The sequence below is a fragment of the Sander lucioperca genome, chromosome 22, assembly GCF_008315115.2.
Source record: "Sander lucioperca isolate FBNREF2018 chromosome 22, SLUC_FBN_1.2, whole genome shotgun sequence".
Lineage (NCBI taxonomy): Eukaryota > Metazoa > Chordata > Actinopteri > Perciformes > Percidae > Sander > Sander lucioperca.
The window spans coordinates 6814857-6831718 of record NC_050194.1 but is presented as its reverse complement, the minus strand read 5'-3'; the positions used below and the strand labels follow the sequence as shown (position 1 = coordinate 6831718).

The following is a 16862-nucleotide window of genomic DNA, read 5'->3' as shown; positions in this document are numbered from 1 at the left end:
GCTGGTGAAAACAGAAATGCAACAGCGACATTTTCTTTGGAAGCAAATTATCTTTTCTGCACTCTCCATTTAAACAAAGTGAGAAAGCAATTTGTGCATGTAAACTATAAACATTTCTCACACTATTGTACAGTACACAACCACAAATCAAGACTGTGTTGTCCAAAAAAACAAATAGCGTAGTGTAAATGCAAAGAAGTCAAAGCATCTGCACACTCATGCCTATTGCAGACACTCCATTTATTTTCTGAGCTTTTCCGGTCACACAGGAGACATGCCGTACACACAGAACAAATGTCTCTCATAAAAGGAGGTGGGGTTATGAATTATCTATAAGCACACCTGATGTGATGTGACACAACACACACACACACACACACACACACACACACACACACACATTTCAGTAGATTTACTCACTAACATAGTTGTGGAAACACAATAAGCATGGCAACTAAATGCACACTTCCTGTATTACTGCATTACTTCAAATACTAAGTTACTCATCTAGTAAACTAGTATTCATATGAAATAAAACAATAAAACATTGAGAGCATTCAACAAAGGACACTGGGAAATAATAAATTCAACACTGGTTGCTATGGACTCGTCACTAGGCTTCCTCAGTCATTGTATATTTTAGCATCCCGAAGCTGAACATTATCCAAAACTCCATTTCTCAGACGAGCGTCAATTTGGGAGCTCACATGGTACCACTCCTTCCTTCTCAAATGCCTTGAAAAGGCCGAACGGGACCGAAAGGATATTTGAGTCGGGTATGGCTGCAGCCTGGAGACCTCCCGTCTCATGCCTGCCGTCCCCGCTGGTGCTGTCTGCAAGCTTCGACTTTTCAAAATAAAAGCTTGCGTCTGGTATGTTTTTGTACTTTGGTGTTTTTGATGTTTTTGAACTAAACAGTACGGCAATCATGCTAATGAATACAATTCTTTTTTTCCGCTAATGTCTTAGTTACAACACAATGGAGCTAGCAAAGCAGTTTTGTGTTTATATGTGCAAGCGGGATTTATTCAGTTTGGGAAATCCCACGGTCTCTTAAGCTACAGCTCAAATTGTCTGGCTGACTAAACAGAGAGGGACCCATCTGCTAGCAATAGGGGCCGAGACTGAGAGAGCTACATGGATAAAATGCACCAAACAAGCCACTTTGAAATTTTGCTGTTCTCATGAATACAAACGTTGGGTGACCCTCCCCCCTAGACTAAAAAAAATTGATGACCTTCCCATCAACAAAGAATAAAAAGACATGACCCTCCCCTATTTTCCTCCGGTGGTCCATTCTATAAATACGGTCCCTTAGACAGGTAATGCAATTACCCCAACATTGGAGATAATTAAGCTTCGGCTGATGGAAATTAGTTTGTTAGTTTTGCAGATATTTGGTCATAAACCAAAGTATTTCATGGCGTTAGGATACATCGAGTGGGAATCATGATGTACACAAAGCCATCAACGTAATGGAAAAACCATCGGCATCCTAAGAGCCACACCACTATTAGCGTGGTTAAAAACTAACAAAGAAACATACCGAACCTTAGATAGAGCAGCTTGGTATCACTAAATTGCATATAAATAACAACAATTTCTTAAGTCATTTTTGCATTTTTACACAGGACAATGGGGTAGATGGATTGGTTAAATAAACACAGCACTTTATCCCAGGAGACTGCTGTTTCTGTCCTGTGTGAGACCAAAAGTCACCATTGACTTTTTACTGTACGTTGACTACCTAACTTACATACCTAACGTAATGTATGTAACAAACGTACTAATTCTAACCCAAGCCATGATATTTTCCTAACCCTAAACAAGTACTTGTTTATGCAATTACTGTGTTTAGAACTGACGAATTGGGAATGAGAATGGAGCCTTAAATGACACGCGAAAACCGTAAAATGCGTTGGCATGACACGAAATCAGATCACATTGGAATGTCCTGAAAAAGACACCAGGTGTCAAACCATCATAAATAATAGCGTCCATTGTCATGAGAACATCAGGGAGATTTACAGTATATCTCATCAGCACAAGCGTAGATCACAGACCTACATATTCCATAGTAACATGTAAACTGACCTCAACCTCAAGTAGCTGTTGATTGATTTATAAGGTAGATTAGCCTGGCTCCACCCTCCTACGTACTTCCGCTCAATTTTCATTTTCCTTCAGTACTACGTCTGGGTTTGCGGTATATTCGCGGGTTTTCTCCGGCCAATCTTTACCGGTCCAATCAGCGAACAGAGGGAGTGGCTGAGAAGGATGACGTTGAGGACGTGTGCTAGAGTTGTAGTTCCGTAATGGCGGCGGAGAAAGATGCGAGCGAAGCCGTTCAGTCCGTTGTGGCAAGGCCGCCGAATATCCAGAAGTTAAACCCCGAGCAAGAACAGTCTTTGCTGAGTTGTGTTGGTGGCCATGATGTTGTGGCCCTCCTCCCCACGGGGTTCGGGAGAAGTTTGATTTTCCAGCTCGCTCCGTTAGTGGTAAAGGAGTTGGCTAAGGCGAACGCTAGCGATGCTAAGCCGACGTCACGACCAAACGTTAGCGATTGGTTATGGCAGATCCAGAGTGGCTCTGGCCAGATCCAATAGTTTTAAACTTCCAGTACCCGCCTTCAAGGAAGTTAACACTTGTCAATGGAGAGTGGCCAGACTCTCTGTACAAAGGAAATGTACCAGAGTCTGGTAGGACCAGGCTAAATGTAGATACCCATTCAGATATAAAAGTAATCGTTAAACCTACAAGAAAAACATTAATTTGTTTATTACAGAGATTCTGATTGGCTGAAAGAGTGTACAATTATTTCAGGTAATCACACAGCTTCAACATCTCTTCACCAGACCTACAGTAATGAATACGCATAGCCAAATCATGCATACTTGCATACAGTATGATTCATATTTCCACACACAAAGTACAAAGGACTTAAATAACTTCTCGTAGCTGCCTTCAGCTGGAAATAGTTTCCTGTTTTAATAACGGTCCAATCAATACTCACTGCACATTCTTACATAACATACATCTTTGTGGTTATACATTACCATATGTACACTTCCATTTCCAATCACAAAGAGTCTTATCAGCATAAAATGGTGAAAAAATAAATAACGTCTATCATTTCATTTGCTCTTCCCATCATCACCCCTGCCCCCATGTCAACTCTTCCTCCCTTCTTTCTGATCATCTCTCCCTTCATTCCTCCACCCTGTACCTGTCGCTGCTGTGCTCCCTACATCCTCATCCCCAAACTCTCTTCCTCCCTCCTACTTCTTCCTCTAAACCCATCTCTCTCCCTTTGTGAGTCTCTCATCTTTGGTACTCAGCCAATCGGTTCTCCTTCACTGTTCCACCTCTCCCTCCCCCACTTTCTTCCTTTCCTTCCTTCTTTCTATCTTTTCCTGTCGGGCCTCCTCCCCACTGCCCTACATTTATTCTCTTCTTTTCATTCTCTCTATTACACTTTCCCTCGCGCTTTCTCTCTTTCTCACAAATAGTCAGAAGAAAGTGGAGGAAGTGTTGAGTTTGCTCCGGAATGACAAGACATAAAGGAGGGGATTTTAGGAGAGGCGATTAGCGAAAAGCAAAACAAAAAGCCCCTTGTCAATCTGGCTTATAATTCCATTAAAAACTGTACATGTGGTAGTTCACTTTGAGAAAAGCTCTTTTAATTGGCCTCATTGTGCGTGCGTGCGTGCGTGCGTGCGTGCGTGCTTCATGGGCTGCAGTCTTCAGCAGTGTGTGCCAGTCTCCTGGTTTGGGCATCTCTTGCACAGGTTGGGATTTAAACAAAAGAAAAGGCAAAGCTGGAGTTGGAGTTGCTGAATTCAGAATCTGACGCAAACAGACACACACGCACGCACGCACGCACGCACACACACACACAACAAAGAAATCTGCAAACAAGTGTATTAACTATTATCTAGGTGCGAGGGGAGGGGCAGGAAAAGACACACTAAGAGACATCAGAAGAAGAGAAAGATAGTGAAGTGGGAGATGAGGGATTGGGAGGGGAGGGGGGGGACGTTTCTTGTACATGTGTGTATGTGTGTGTGTGTGTGTGTGTGTGTGTGTGTGTGTGTGTGTGTGTGTGTGTGTGTGTGTGTGACAGGAACAGGATGAGCAATAAGTAGTAGATGAGCAGGAGTGACCGCAGCAGATGTTGACTGTCCTTCTGCCACACAAAGTGATTTGAATATACATACACATATACACACACACACACACACATACACACACACACACACACACACACACACACACACACACACAGGGATGGAAACAGAGAAACCAAAAGAAAAAATATATAAAAAGACCAATCAGTCAATCAGTTACAGTCCACATTTCATCTTTTTCCCTCCTCTTTTTATTTTTTTCTCCATCTCTCTCCTCCCAGGCTTTTTTCCTCCGGGGATGATGGGAGATGCAGCTGGATGCCCCCCCTACACACACACACACACACACACACACACACACATACATGCACACACTCACTCTCCCTCCCCTCTCTCTCCCTCTCTCTGCCTATCTGGCACTGAGGAGAGGTAAACAGAGGAGGAGATCTCATTTGGTTCCTGAACTGTTGCAGTGCTCAGTGCAGCCACACACACACACACTCTCTCATTCAATTTCTCTCTTACACACACACACACACACACACACACACACACACACACACACACACACACACACACACACACACATATGCACACACGCACGCAGAAGATCTTAAGAGTTGTAGACCAGTCTGGACTCTGGACGCCTGCCAGCACAAACTGACCAGCGCTTAAAGAAGAAGAGAAGAAGAAGAAGAACAGGTGATACAGGAGGAGAAAAAAGGATAAGAGGAGTGCGTCGTTTTGTGTTTGTTGAATCCCCGGGATCGAGCCCTCAGCTGACGATGGAGAACTCATGAGGAAGATAGAGCGAGAGATTTCTGCGGGGACACTCAGGGGGAAAATGCTGCTGAGTAAAGTTTGTGGATATTTCTAAAGGGAATTCTTAGCCCTTGAACTTTAGGGGAGAAATTGCAGAGGACCGTTGGCTGTGTGCAGATTGCAAGGAGAAAAAGGTGAGAACGCTTTCAGTGATTTTTCTACTCTCAGTTCTCAATTAGTTCTGTTGTTGTCTGTTTTACTGCCCGATTTCAAAAGAAAATAATGGGATTGTAATCTCTTATTTCGAAGGTAAGAGCATCTTGTGCTATTTTTGATGCTTCAGTTTCTATGATTTGTTTCGTTTTCAATGACTCAATTGGCTCACAAATAATCTACTTCATCATTTTTCAGTAGGACAGCTCATTCAGACTATTCAATTTGCCTCGAGTACTCTTTTTTTGACCTAAAAACTTGGGTAATGATCATGTCTCACTGTATGGTAACGGTATCCGATAGGGATCCTGACTGACCTGTTTCAAACGTCCTCTACCCGCGTTTTATTATTGATTCCATAAGCTTGTTAGATCAATAGATACATCATGTGTTTAATCATTCTGGCTTAAATCCATTTTATGGAGTTTCATCAGAGACAATTCAAATCTGTTTTTGATTGTTAGAACGCTCCCATATGTAGCGTAAGTGTATCTCCAAAACTCATATGATGACATATCATCATGAAATAACTTGTACATCATGTTATAACGCGTTTGTAATAGTAAAAAATAAATGCATCTGAAAGTAATTTTCTTTCTTTCTTTCCTTTCTTTACACCTGTCTCCAAACCTCACCCCCCTTTGTTTCCTGTCCAAAGCCTGCAAGCGTGACATTGGACAAACGGGCTCTCCTAGCAGCATGGCAGCGACCAACCCTTCCTCTTGCCACCTTTTCCTCTTCTTCCTCCTCTCCTTCCTTATAACTCAGCGTGCTCTCACCCAGGACCCATCCGCCACTACGGTAACGGTAACCGAAGGTGACCCGTTCAACATCCCCACCACGTTGGCCAACCAGACGACTCCCAGCTACGTGCAGACCACTCAGAACACTCCTCCGGAGACAGGGCTGTCCACTCCCACCAGTGGCGGCGATGCGGATGACGAAGACGTCCTTCCCACCGGTGGGACACGTTGCCAGGGTTACTACGACGTGATGGGCCAATGGGACCCGCCGTTCAACTGCAACGCCGGCGTCTTTATGTACTGCTGCGGTACCTGCTTTTACCGTTTCTGCTGCCAGTTCCGCCAGCAGCGGCTGGACCAGAGCATCTGCTCCAACTACGACACGCCCATCTGGGCCAACACCGGCAAACCAGTGGCCACCATCACCGAGGGCCAGGACGGGGAGCGGGACCGCACACACCTCATCGTCTACATCATCTGCGGCGTGGTAGCCATCATGGTGCTGGTGGGCATCTTCACCAAACTGGGCCTGGAGAAGAGCCGCGGAGGAAGTGCAGGAAGCGGAGCGGGGGCGGGGAACACTGACCTCAACTCCAGGTGAGGAGCATGACAGGGGGTGTCAGCGTGTGTATGTGGAGGGGGTCCGTTTGTCAACATTTCACATGCAAAGAATTCTGTGTGTGTGTGTGTGTGTACATGCTATATTTATGTCTGCGTGTGACTGTGAATGCATGTATGTGTATCTATTTGCATGCATGTTTTCTGATGCATTGCAGGCCTGCTGGAAAGTTGTAAATTCTGACTTCACCCCAAACACAAAAGAGACCAAAAAAAATTGGAATACAGAGTAGAAAAAAAGATGTTCCAACTTGTAATTTACAACTTCCAACTTTGAATGTGTCTCTGTAGGCCTACTAACATGTGCATGTGTGTGTGTGTGTGTGTGTGTGTGTGTGTGTGTTTGCACGTGTACAAATCAATCTCCAAGCCTTTTCTAACAACAAGTTTGACCAGCTCACCCCTACCTCACAAAAACCTGTTCAGAGTAGAAGTCTCATTTGTCACACGTCCTGGAAGTGTAACTGTAACTGGAAAGTTTTTCGAATTTAGTGTCGACCTGAAGTTCAAACTCAGAGAGTTAGAGAGAGAGAGGGAGAGAGAGAGAGAGGACTGGATAACTGAGAGAAAAAGTTGGCAACACCCTGTCGATCTTGTATTTTAAAGTGCTCATATTATGCTTTTTGGCTTTTTCCTTTTTCTTTAGTGTTATATCTTTTTTGTGCACGTTATAGGTTTACAAAGTGAAAAAGCCCAAAGTCCACCCCAAAGGGACTTACCATCTCCAACAGAAAACACTGTTCACAAACTGCTCCAAATAGCTCTATTGTAGTCCAGCCTTTACTTCCGTGACGACCGTGCATCACTTTGTAACGCGTTATAATGCTCGCCTAGCTGCTAGCGTGGCACGCCCTTATACTGTGCTTCTGACTGGCTAGTAGTCCTTACCTAGCTCCAACAAAGATGGAATAGAAGTGAGATCCCTCACTCTGTAGCTAAAACAGAGAGCTCAACACACAGGGTGAAAAGAGGAGCTGCAGCAATGAGCAGTACAACAACTATATGGTGGTTTTTTTTTTTAAATTAAACCACATAAACCTATTCTGATATAACCTCTAAATACAATTATGAAACTGAGCATAATATGAGCACTTTAAGATAGAAGTGTAAAGCTCTATGAGCGATGTAATTCTCAGTGATCAGGTGTGTGTAATCATGTTGTGAATGAAACCATACATGCAAGGTGTCTCTACACCCCTACGTACTCATATATCACACCATTATTTTGCTTTTGCTCATCATTTTTAATGTTTCTAATTTTGGATTTTTCTTTGTTTTTATTTCTTTGTGCCTGTTTTCTTTCTTTCTTTCTTTCTTTCTCTTTCATATGCTTATGTATTTCACCCCTTGTGTACCATTTGCTTTGCTTGTAAGCATGACTTCTATTTGAAATAAACAAAACAACTGAAGAAAAAAAGAATTGCCCAAACCGTTTTTGCTGCAGTAGGTGTTAAGTAGGTGTAAAGTACGTCTTTGTGCTTCTGTGGAAATTTGCCTCACGTGTGCAATATTATTCAATGAGCACATGTCAAATCACTTCTTACACTTGTGCATTGATGAACCAATAATTATTGGGCTGGACATTTATTTAATGTTGTCTCCATTAGCTGAAAAACAGATTACTTCCCACTTTAATGAACACACAACCTTGTGTAGAGACGACATTTAGCATTTACAGTTTAGTATTTCCGTCTGCTACACAAGCAAGCACGCACAAACACATTTAAATACACACTCTAGCCCGCTGCAGTCGGGCTACATACGTGGTCTGGGGTTCAATCTGTTCGCCACAGGAAGTCATTACAGCAAACAGCGCACAGCATGGGCTCAAATCTCCCCCGCTTTCATCCCAAACTCTCTAACCCTCGCGAGCTGCCTCTCCTCATTCTCTTCTCCATCTGGAGCTGATTCTTCTTATCTCTCAGAGTTTCTTGTTTCTAGTCTTGTTTTCTTTCACCGATCTCTATTTCATCACGTGCCATTTGTTCCTCTCATCCTGACTTTCTTTGTCACAAAATGACACGTTACTTAAAGCTCCAATGTGTAGGAATTTCTCCCATCTAGCGTTGAGATCATATATCGCAATCAACTCTCTCGCGCCACGCAGTTCAAAGTACGTATTACAGCTACGGTAGCCTTCAAGCTTTTCTCTGATGACGCCGGTCTCTTGCTCTTTTCAATATCCTTTTTCTGGGCGAAGAATTAGATTCCTGTTCCTGAAATTTGGATTTTGAATACGTGTGGTCCTCTATGTTTCCGTCTTCAAACTTGCCGGGGCCGGGAAACTACGATACCCATTAACAGCATTAGCAGCATCTGTGAGTTTATCATGTGACAGCGAAAAACGTGAAAGGCGGAGCAGTATGTCCTGTATGTCCCTTACCGGCTAACGTATTTCAAGATGGCGCATGAATATGGAGCGTCTACCCCAGTTCATGTGAATGCAAATGTAAAATTTCGAGCCAAAAGGAATACTTGGAATTGATGGTGGTGGTAAATATTCATGAAAAAGGAAAAGTTTGTGAACGGGGAACACAGATTTTGAGAATGAAAACGTTACACACTGGACCTTTAAAGTCCTCTTCACTGGCCTTCCTCCACATCTCCTCCGTCCCTCATTCTCCAGCTATCATCCATCCTTTCTGCTTTTCTTCTCTTGCAGCCTTCCTCTCTCTTTTCATCCCTTTCCTGTCTCCTGTGGGGCCCAAACAGCTGAGGCAGGGGCCAGTTTCAACCACTCACATCTTATATTCACTCCTCTATTTTCTCTCCATCTCTTCCTCCATTTCACCCGCCAGCCTTCCTCCCTTCTCTTCCATCAGTCTCACAACTTACTCGTCTCTTCCTCTCCTCCCCTTTACTGGTGTCTTTTTGCATTTTAATTGAGAAAGTGGACACACAGACTCTCCTCACCAAAACCTCTATATCGACCAGCAGCTCTGCTTCTGCGCCTCCCATTAACCTGAGCCGCAGAATTCATTCGGCGGATAACACACAGTCAGGATTAATATTTCCTGCAGGGTAACACCTCACTGAAATAGAAACATGCCGGCTGCATAAACACCCTCCCTCTGTGAGCCCATCTCGACAGATTACCGCTCCTCCTCGCGATTAAAGAAATTTCACCAAGATTACAGCTTTACCATTTCTGGACTGCTCTGCCTGCATGCTCATTTAGTTATTAGCTGCTGACATAAATCCCTGGTCCAAAAGTGTACGTGCAGCTAAGACCCCATGTACTGCACGCACTTCATGAGGTGAAATATATACATACACCCAGCCACTTTAGAGTCGGAAGCACGAAAGGCAACTTCTACACTCTGCCATGCACCTGCTCTTTTTAAAAAAAAAAAATTCTCTTTCTTTTCTTTCCTACCGTCTTTCACTTCGTCTTAACATCCTGCGAGCAGACGATAATTAACACACTGAAATCCCACCACTTCTCCCAAATCAGCTTTGAAAGTTAAAATCCAAAGTGATCCTCCTCTCAGATTAGCCTCCTCCCACACACACACACACACACACACACACACACACACACACACACACACACACACACACACACACACACACACACCCCTTCTAATACATGAACCCAATCAAACCAGGCTGAGTGTGGTTGCATGCTGCCCTTATCCTCGGCCAACAAAGGGAACGAAGAGCACCGCCTTAGGTCATACGTGTCACGTCTAATGAAAGTCCTCAACTGAAGAGGGGCTGGCTTTACACCCAGAGAGTAAACAAACACCGATGACCTTCATGATTTACACACACACACACACACACACACACACACACACACACACACACACACACGCACTCGCAGTGATTTATAGTTCAATTAACAAAAAGAAAGATAGTAGTGGCATGAAGGTTGCATGAGATCACCACAGTCAGGGGTCAGGATAGTCAGGAGAGATGCACTGCAATACGATGTCCACAAGTGTGAGAGGTCGAGGACCAACATGGTGGCAGCAGAGGTAACATGGCTCAAACAGTGTGTGTGTGTGTGTGTGTGTGTGTGTGTGTGTGTGTGCGTGCGTGCGCATACGTAAATGTGCGCGAGCGAGTGCATTCATGCAAGAGCGTGTGTTCATGTATGTGCCTGGCCATTGGTGTGAAAGAAAACTTGAATCTCCAATATAATATAGGACAAATACAGGCAACATATGGTCATAAAATCTGTTCAAACAGTCTCGGTGTCCAAATGTCACCTCTATATAAATCTATATGTTTGACTGCGTTTGAATGTAGTTTATCTCCTGTGTGTGTGTGTGTGTGTGTGTGTGTGTGTGTGTGTGTGTGTGTGTGCACTGTGATGGGCTTCTTAGCCATCATGTTATGTAATGAGGCACAGTGCCGCTGAAAGGGTTTGACTGCTCTGTCCTGATTTGAGGCAGACAGATAAGCAATACTCAATACATCGCCAGCAAACATATGGACCACAACTGCACGCAACAAATGGGATCACTTTTCCATGTCATCCTCTCTTTTTCTCTCTGATACACACATTATAGTGACACCAGAATAGTGTCACGGTAAATATTTTAGGGGTGGCCTTCTGATGGGATGTTTTGCGACGGTTCGGGGGAAACTGATGCACATTTAATGAGCAGTAAAATAATTTTTTTGCACTGCACATAACATCACTTACACGGCACATCATTAAGAAACAATTGCTACACCTTCAGGCTGTGTATTCATATGTTGGTTCCACTTTTTTCATGCTTTATAAAGGGTTTTCAAAGTTGTACCTAACTGCTTTATTAATGGTTAATAAATGGCTTATAAATTAGCAATAAGCATTAGTAAGAACAGCTTTTAGTTCGAAAAAAGTCCTTTGGCTGGTGAACATCCTCATCCAGTATAACTGGCTTTGTCTTTTTGACTGCTCTTTAATCTCTCTTGATGGCTTATTAGAAAGTGAGAAAGTCATGATCCTTAATAATGACTTACATTCATAATGGCAGACTTGAGGACTTGTTAGAAAGTGATTAAGTCGTTTATAAAGGGTAATGAGTTTCTCCGTTTTGAATTAGAAGTCAGATATGCATAGAAGTTGGCTCCATTAGTACAATCTGCAGGAGGCTGCGATAACAGGGCTTCATGTTCTAACTTCTTGATAAATGGATTTTGTCAGGATGGTCTGAACAATTCCTGCATGCACGATCGATAAAATAAAAAGCTAGACAAAAACAAAAGTTATGCTAGAAGATGATACACACCAGCCAGAGGGATTTTTCACAACCTGGCAACCCTCATCCTGCCAACATATTTAACATTCAAGGATTCAACTTATAAACCCTGTATAAAGTATGACTTCTTAAAAAAGTGATGCCAATGTAAAAATGTGACCATGTGACAATGTGTACTTAACAGGTTCAGCTCACTACTAAAGATTATAATTACTACAAGTTCCATAAGAGATATCAAATCATAGAAAAATTTGGGAAATTGCAATGTTATCCCATTCTAGTAACAGTGAGCAGAAATTGAGTTTGTGAGTCTTCAATGTTCAAAATTAAACTTGTAAAATAAGAGATAAAACCTGCTCACTGTGCCATGTATTTTTGCCTATACGTATTTTTAATTTACAGGTATTTTATAAACTTTCAAAGGCATTTTTTCTGAAACCTAGTTTGGTTACACTTTACTTGAAGGTATCTACATAAGAGTGACATGACACTGTCATGAACGTGTCATAAACATAAACAAGTCATAAATGTTTATGATATAATGCTTCTTTTAGTAAGTGTCATTCGGTTTTTGTCATGACAAGTTAGGGTTAGGGTTAGGGTTATGGTTATGGTTATGGTTAGGGTTAAGGGTCATGTGTCATGACAGTGTCATGTCACTCTTATGTAGATACCTTCAATTAAAGTGTTACCCCTAGTTTATTTCTGCTCCTTGTGTAACCCTACATGATGTACACACTGTACACTGAAGTACAGTATGTATGCATTTTGAAACACACACACACACACACCAGCATTGACATATTTGAGGATACAAACATCTACTGCATTGTGCTATCCTACTTCTTTGATAAGCTCCACCTCTCTGTTGTCGTTAGTTTCACTGTGACTTCCTCCCGTTTTAAAAGCGAGGAAAAAAAGACACTCCAGGCAGGAAGCAAATCACACCAATGTGAGCTCTAAATACCTGCCATGTGAGAAAATAAACGAAGTGAAAAAAGACAAAAGTTTTCAGCAAGTTTCCTCAAAGTTTCCTCCTTCTTTGCTCCACTTTCTCAGCTCCCCTCAATCTCTCCTTCTTTCTGATTACCTCCAGGGATGAGCTGTCGCTCTCCATCACCTCTCACCTGTCACCCCTGTGTGTATGAGCATGTCTGCATGCATGTACGCTTGCAAGTAAATGTGTTAAAATGTGCACAACGTTTGTGCCCCTGCGTCGCCACTTGCCGCAATTCCTCCCAAAGTGAAAGGGCATAATAAGTTGACAGCTCCCTGGCTGTATCAGATGTGACAATTCTCCCCCTACAGCTGCTTTACCTTCCTCTCTCCTCTTTATTTGCTCCTCTTCAGTCCTGCCGGGCTTCGCAAGAGCCACAGACACTTAAATGTGGGTCAGCGCCCACTGACTCAAGGGTTTGGCTATGTGCTATTTCTGTTTGTCTTTGTGGTTGGTCTGTCTATCAGGATGATGGTTCCAAAATGCTTGACATCTGAAAAGTTGAAAGGTTGCAGCTTCATACCTTGAAGGTGGCATTTCCATTTTTAAGGCTGTATAAAAAAGCTGATTCCAATATGAACATTTTGTCTGTCACAGTCAAACTCATATCAGTCAAAAGTAAAGTTCATAGGACCAGCAGACACACAGTGAGTTGGCCCCTGTAGCTCCATCCCTGTAGTTTCATCCTCCTCCCAAAACTCTAATGGGCCATCTGTCTACAGCTCCAAATAGGCATGAAAACCAGCAAAAAAAAATACCCACATAACTATGTAAGCTACTTGAAAACTTTTAATTCAGCACAAGACTGCATTTCTTCCATTTTCAAGGTGGCTGAATAAAGAAAAATCACTTCACAGCCTCTGTGCCGGAGGGAAAGGCTACACGTTAGCTTGTTAGCATGAAAACAGAGCCACTCAGATGGTACCTGCATCTAACAGCTGAATAATAGGCTACCTAAATGGAACTATATAGGGTACTTGAGAATGGAAAAAACACCCAGCAGCCACGTTCCTTACATTTCCAAGGTTGCTGGAAAAAAGAAAAACCACATGCCGAACTCTGTGCTCAAAGGGGAAGCTAAATAAGTGAGCTTAAAGGCATGAAAACAAAACCACTCAGATGGTACTTGCATCAAACAGCTGAATAATACCTACATTTTTTTAACAAGGTTGCAGTGGGCGTGAGGTGTGTGGTAGCAAGGTGTGCTAGAGGGGAAACTATACCTCTATTGCTTGTTAGCATTAAAACAAAGCCACACAGATGCTAGCTGCACAATAACAGCTGAACTATTAAAGAGCAATTCAAGTTACAGTATGAGTTGTACACCTTAGCTGTTTTAGCATAAAACCACAAGTCAGATTCTGCCTGCATCTAACAGCTGAACAATAGCCCACGTGCTCTTTGTATGCTACTTGGAAACTGAAAAACCACCAAAAGTGTCACCATTAATCCTGTTTGTCATGCACATTATAATCACAGTTCTCCACATGAGCAGTCAGATGTAGACGTAGGTGTAAATGCCTCATAGCCTCCATGTTTTTGGGGCGGTTTAATGAGCCCATTAAAAGCATGTTTGACTTCATTTATTTGGTGCACAAATAAATTGTACAAGTAGAAACGTTTGTGTCAACCTAATTGTTGAACTTCCTTCATTCACCAACATTATTTTTGAGAAAATGATCTCACCTTAAAGGGGAATTATGCAGTTTTTTTAGCTTAATTTACCTTAACTGAACAGCTTCGGAGTCATTGGATTGGTTATATGACTTTCTTTCGAGTTGAATGGTGGTCGTCTCGCTCCCCCCTAGCGCCTGTGAGCTGAAAAACCACCCTTGCAACTTTGGGCCGGCGAGTCACCGGCCTCAGCGTCAGGAAGTATCGCATGATATCAGGTCTCGCGATTTAACAAATTGCTTCACGGCACTGCACACATACGCCCATTCAGGAACCGGCTAACAAGGTAGCAATGGAGTTTTTCACACTATCGTCATGGCTGAAGAAAAAGAAGCAGAAAAGCTAGGAAAGCATTGTCGGAGGAACAGAGAAAGAGGAAACGGCAGACTGACCGAGCGAGGAGTCAGACACGAGTAAACATAGGAGCTGCCAAATATCTATTCCGAAGCTGTAGGGGGATCTCTATAGAGAAACCTGCGAGCAAAAAGCGAGAAAACAGCGAAGAAATGGCCAAAACTGCATAGCGCCCCTTTAAATACTAATGATAAAAATAGACATGACATTTCAGAGACAACATGGTAGACATAGCATAAAAAATCTAAAAGCATTATGGTGTGTGTGTGTGTGTGTGTGTGGGTGCGGGCGTGCGTGCGTGCGTATATCCATGTCACAATCTTTTGTGTGTTTAAGATGCAAGTTGTCATCTTCTCACTCTTTTATCAGTAATCGTCACTGACAGCGAAACTGGCTTTAACTGTGCTCTTCATGAAAAGACGGAGTGATGCGTGACAACAGTGCAGTGACAACGTACAGAGATTATGACACGGAGATATCTGCCACAGTCTTTTTACTTTTTCAGTGGATTATCTTAAAGTTTTGTTCTGAAAGATAAATCACATGAAGGATGGTGTCTAACTGGAGAGAAGAGTCCAGTATGTGTGTGTGCTTAAATGTGTGTGACCGATAGTATCCATCACTAAAAATAGTGGCTTAAATCTGTTCAGAGTGTGTTTATATTCAAGCTCCACAAGCTTCTTTTTTCATGTAATGGCTATTTTCAGAAAAATAACAGCATACAAGCAAAATCTAAAAAGGGCATCCACTTGTGCAGTTACAGGATCAATAATGTCTGTGTGCATTAATGCGTGAACAGGACATGAGGATGTACAGGAAATAGGTACAGTATATGTACACTATGTCCTGAATGTATATGTATGACATTAGATCAATCGATGGAGTCACTCTGCAGAGAGGGTTTGGAGAGTTACTGTAATATTAGTTGTAACTGATCACTGAGTGTGTTCTGATCTGACTGATTTTAGTGGAGTGGATTGATTGTTACAGGACATTAGCAAAGTCTCATCTCAATGTGGCTGTAATGTGATGGGAGAGTACTGATGAGACCACAGATCTCGGGAACATCGCTGTGACGTAACATGTTAGAGAGTAATAAAGAGTCCTGGGAGAAGTAACCTGAAGGTTACTTATGGAATATATACATATCATATAGTTGATCAAGTTTATAAGTTTTCCCCAAGAGCAGAGATTTCTCCGTCACAAAAAAACAGGAATCATTTTCTAAATAAATAGATTAATTTAATAAATGCTTTTCTAATAATTGCACCTAAAATATAAAATTTGCATCAACAAGTTTTTTCTTGTTTAATTTTCTAAATCTTGTCTGCACATTAGCAGAGAAAAAGGATTGTTTAGAGAAACTCTCGGAGTAAGTCTCGGATTGAGCTCTGCCTGAGAATCTGAATTCAGGGCAACAATGTCCCCCGGTAACTTAAGGCATTTACAGTCATGTACTGTAAGATGGTTAGGTTGTTTATTTCTAGCCCCTAATATGACCTACAGGAAAGTTTTCTGTCCCTATACTCAAACAAGAGAACAAAAGGCTTGGGGTTTTTATACACGTCATTAACATTGTGAAACTGTCATAGTTTGGTTGGGTTCAAGCACAAAAACTACTTGGTTGTGTTTAGAAAAATATCGTGGTTTGGGTTAAAATCAGACGTTGCTTGACTTGTTCCATTTTTCTGTAAAGTAAAAAAAAAAATGGACGTTTACTTTTATTTTCAAACAGGACACGGAAGTCCTGTGTTAGTATACCACCCCAACCTGCCTCCTTGCGCGGAATTTACTTCTTTCCCGTCATAATTATAACGGCCACCAGAGGGCGGCGCCACTATAAACGTAAATATGAGTCGTAATCATAGACTGTTAGGGTTATAATTGCTGCTTAAACAAATGACTTATGTGTCACTCGCCATGATCATTTTATGGAGGGAATAGTGACTATATTTGCAAACTGGTGAATGATGTGAGAATGGGTTGAATTTGTGGTCATTCTTGCGACTGAAAGCTCACAAATTCCTAGAGGACTGATTACAGAAATTTAAAGAATTGTGTCATGTTTGAAGGATGTGAGATCAGTAACGAGCACGTTTTTCCGATGTCTCCTAAAAATGACGTTCCCATACAACGAAACTGCATTCTCCAGGACGTTTCGAGGGAGATGCATTTTGAG

The 16862-nt window shown here is 42.3% G+C and overlaps 1 protein-coding gene across 1 annotated transcript in view; it reads left to right on the top strand.

Moving 5' to 3' along the window:
- The first annotated feature begins 4527 nt into the window (after positions 1-4527).
- shisa8b (shisa family member 8b) overlaps positions 4528-16862 on the top strand; it is a 38738-nt gene continuing 26403 nt past the window's right edge. Inside the window, exons 1-2 of the mRNA XM_031297922.2 lie at positions 4528-5083; positions 5761-6442. Of these exons, the coding sequence (XP_031153782.2) occupies positions 5802-6442 (641 nt within the window). The 5' untranslated portion in view covers positions 4528-5083; positions 5761-5801. The remainder of the gene's footprint in view (positions 5084-5760; positions 6443-16862) is intronic.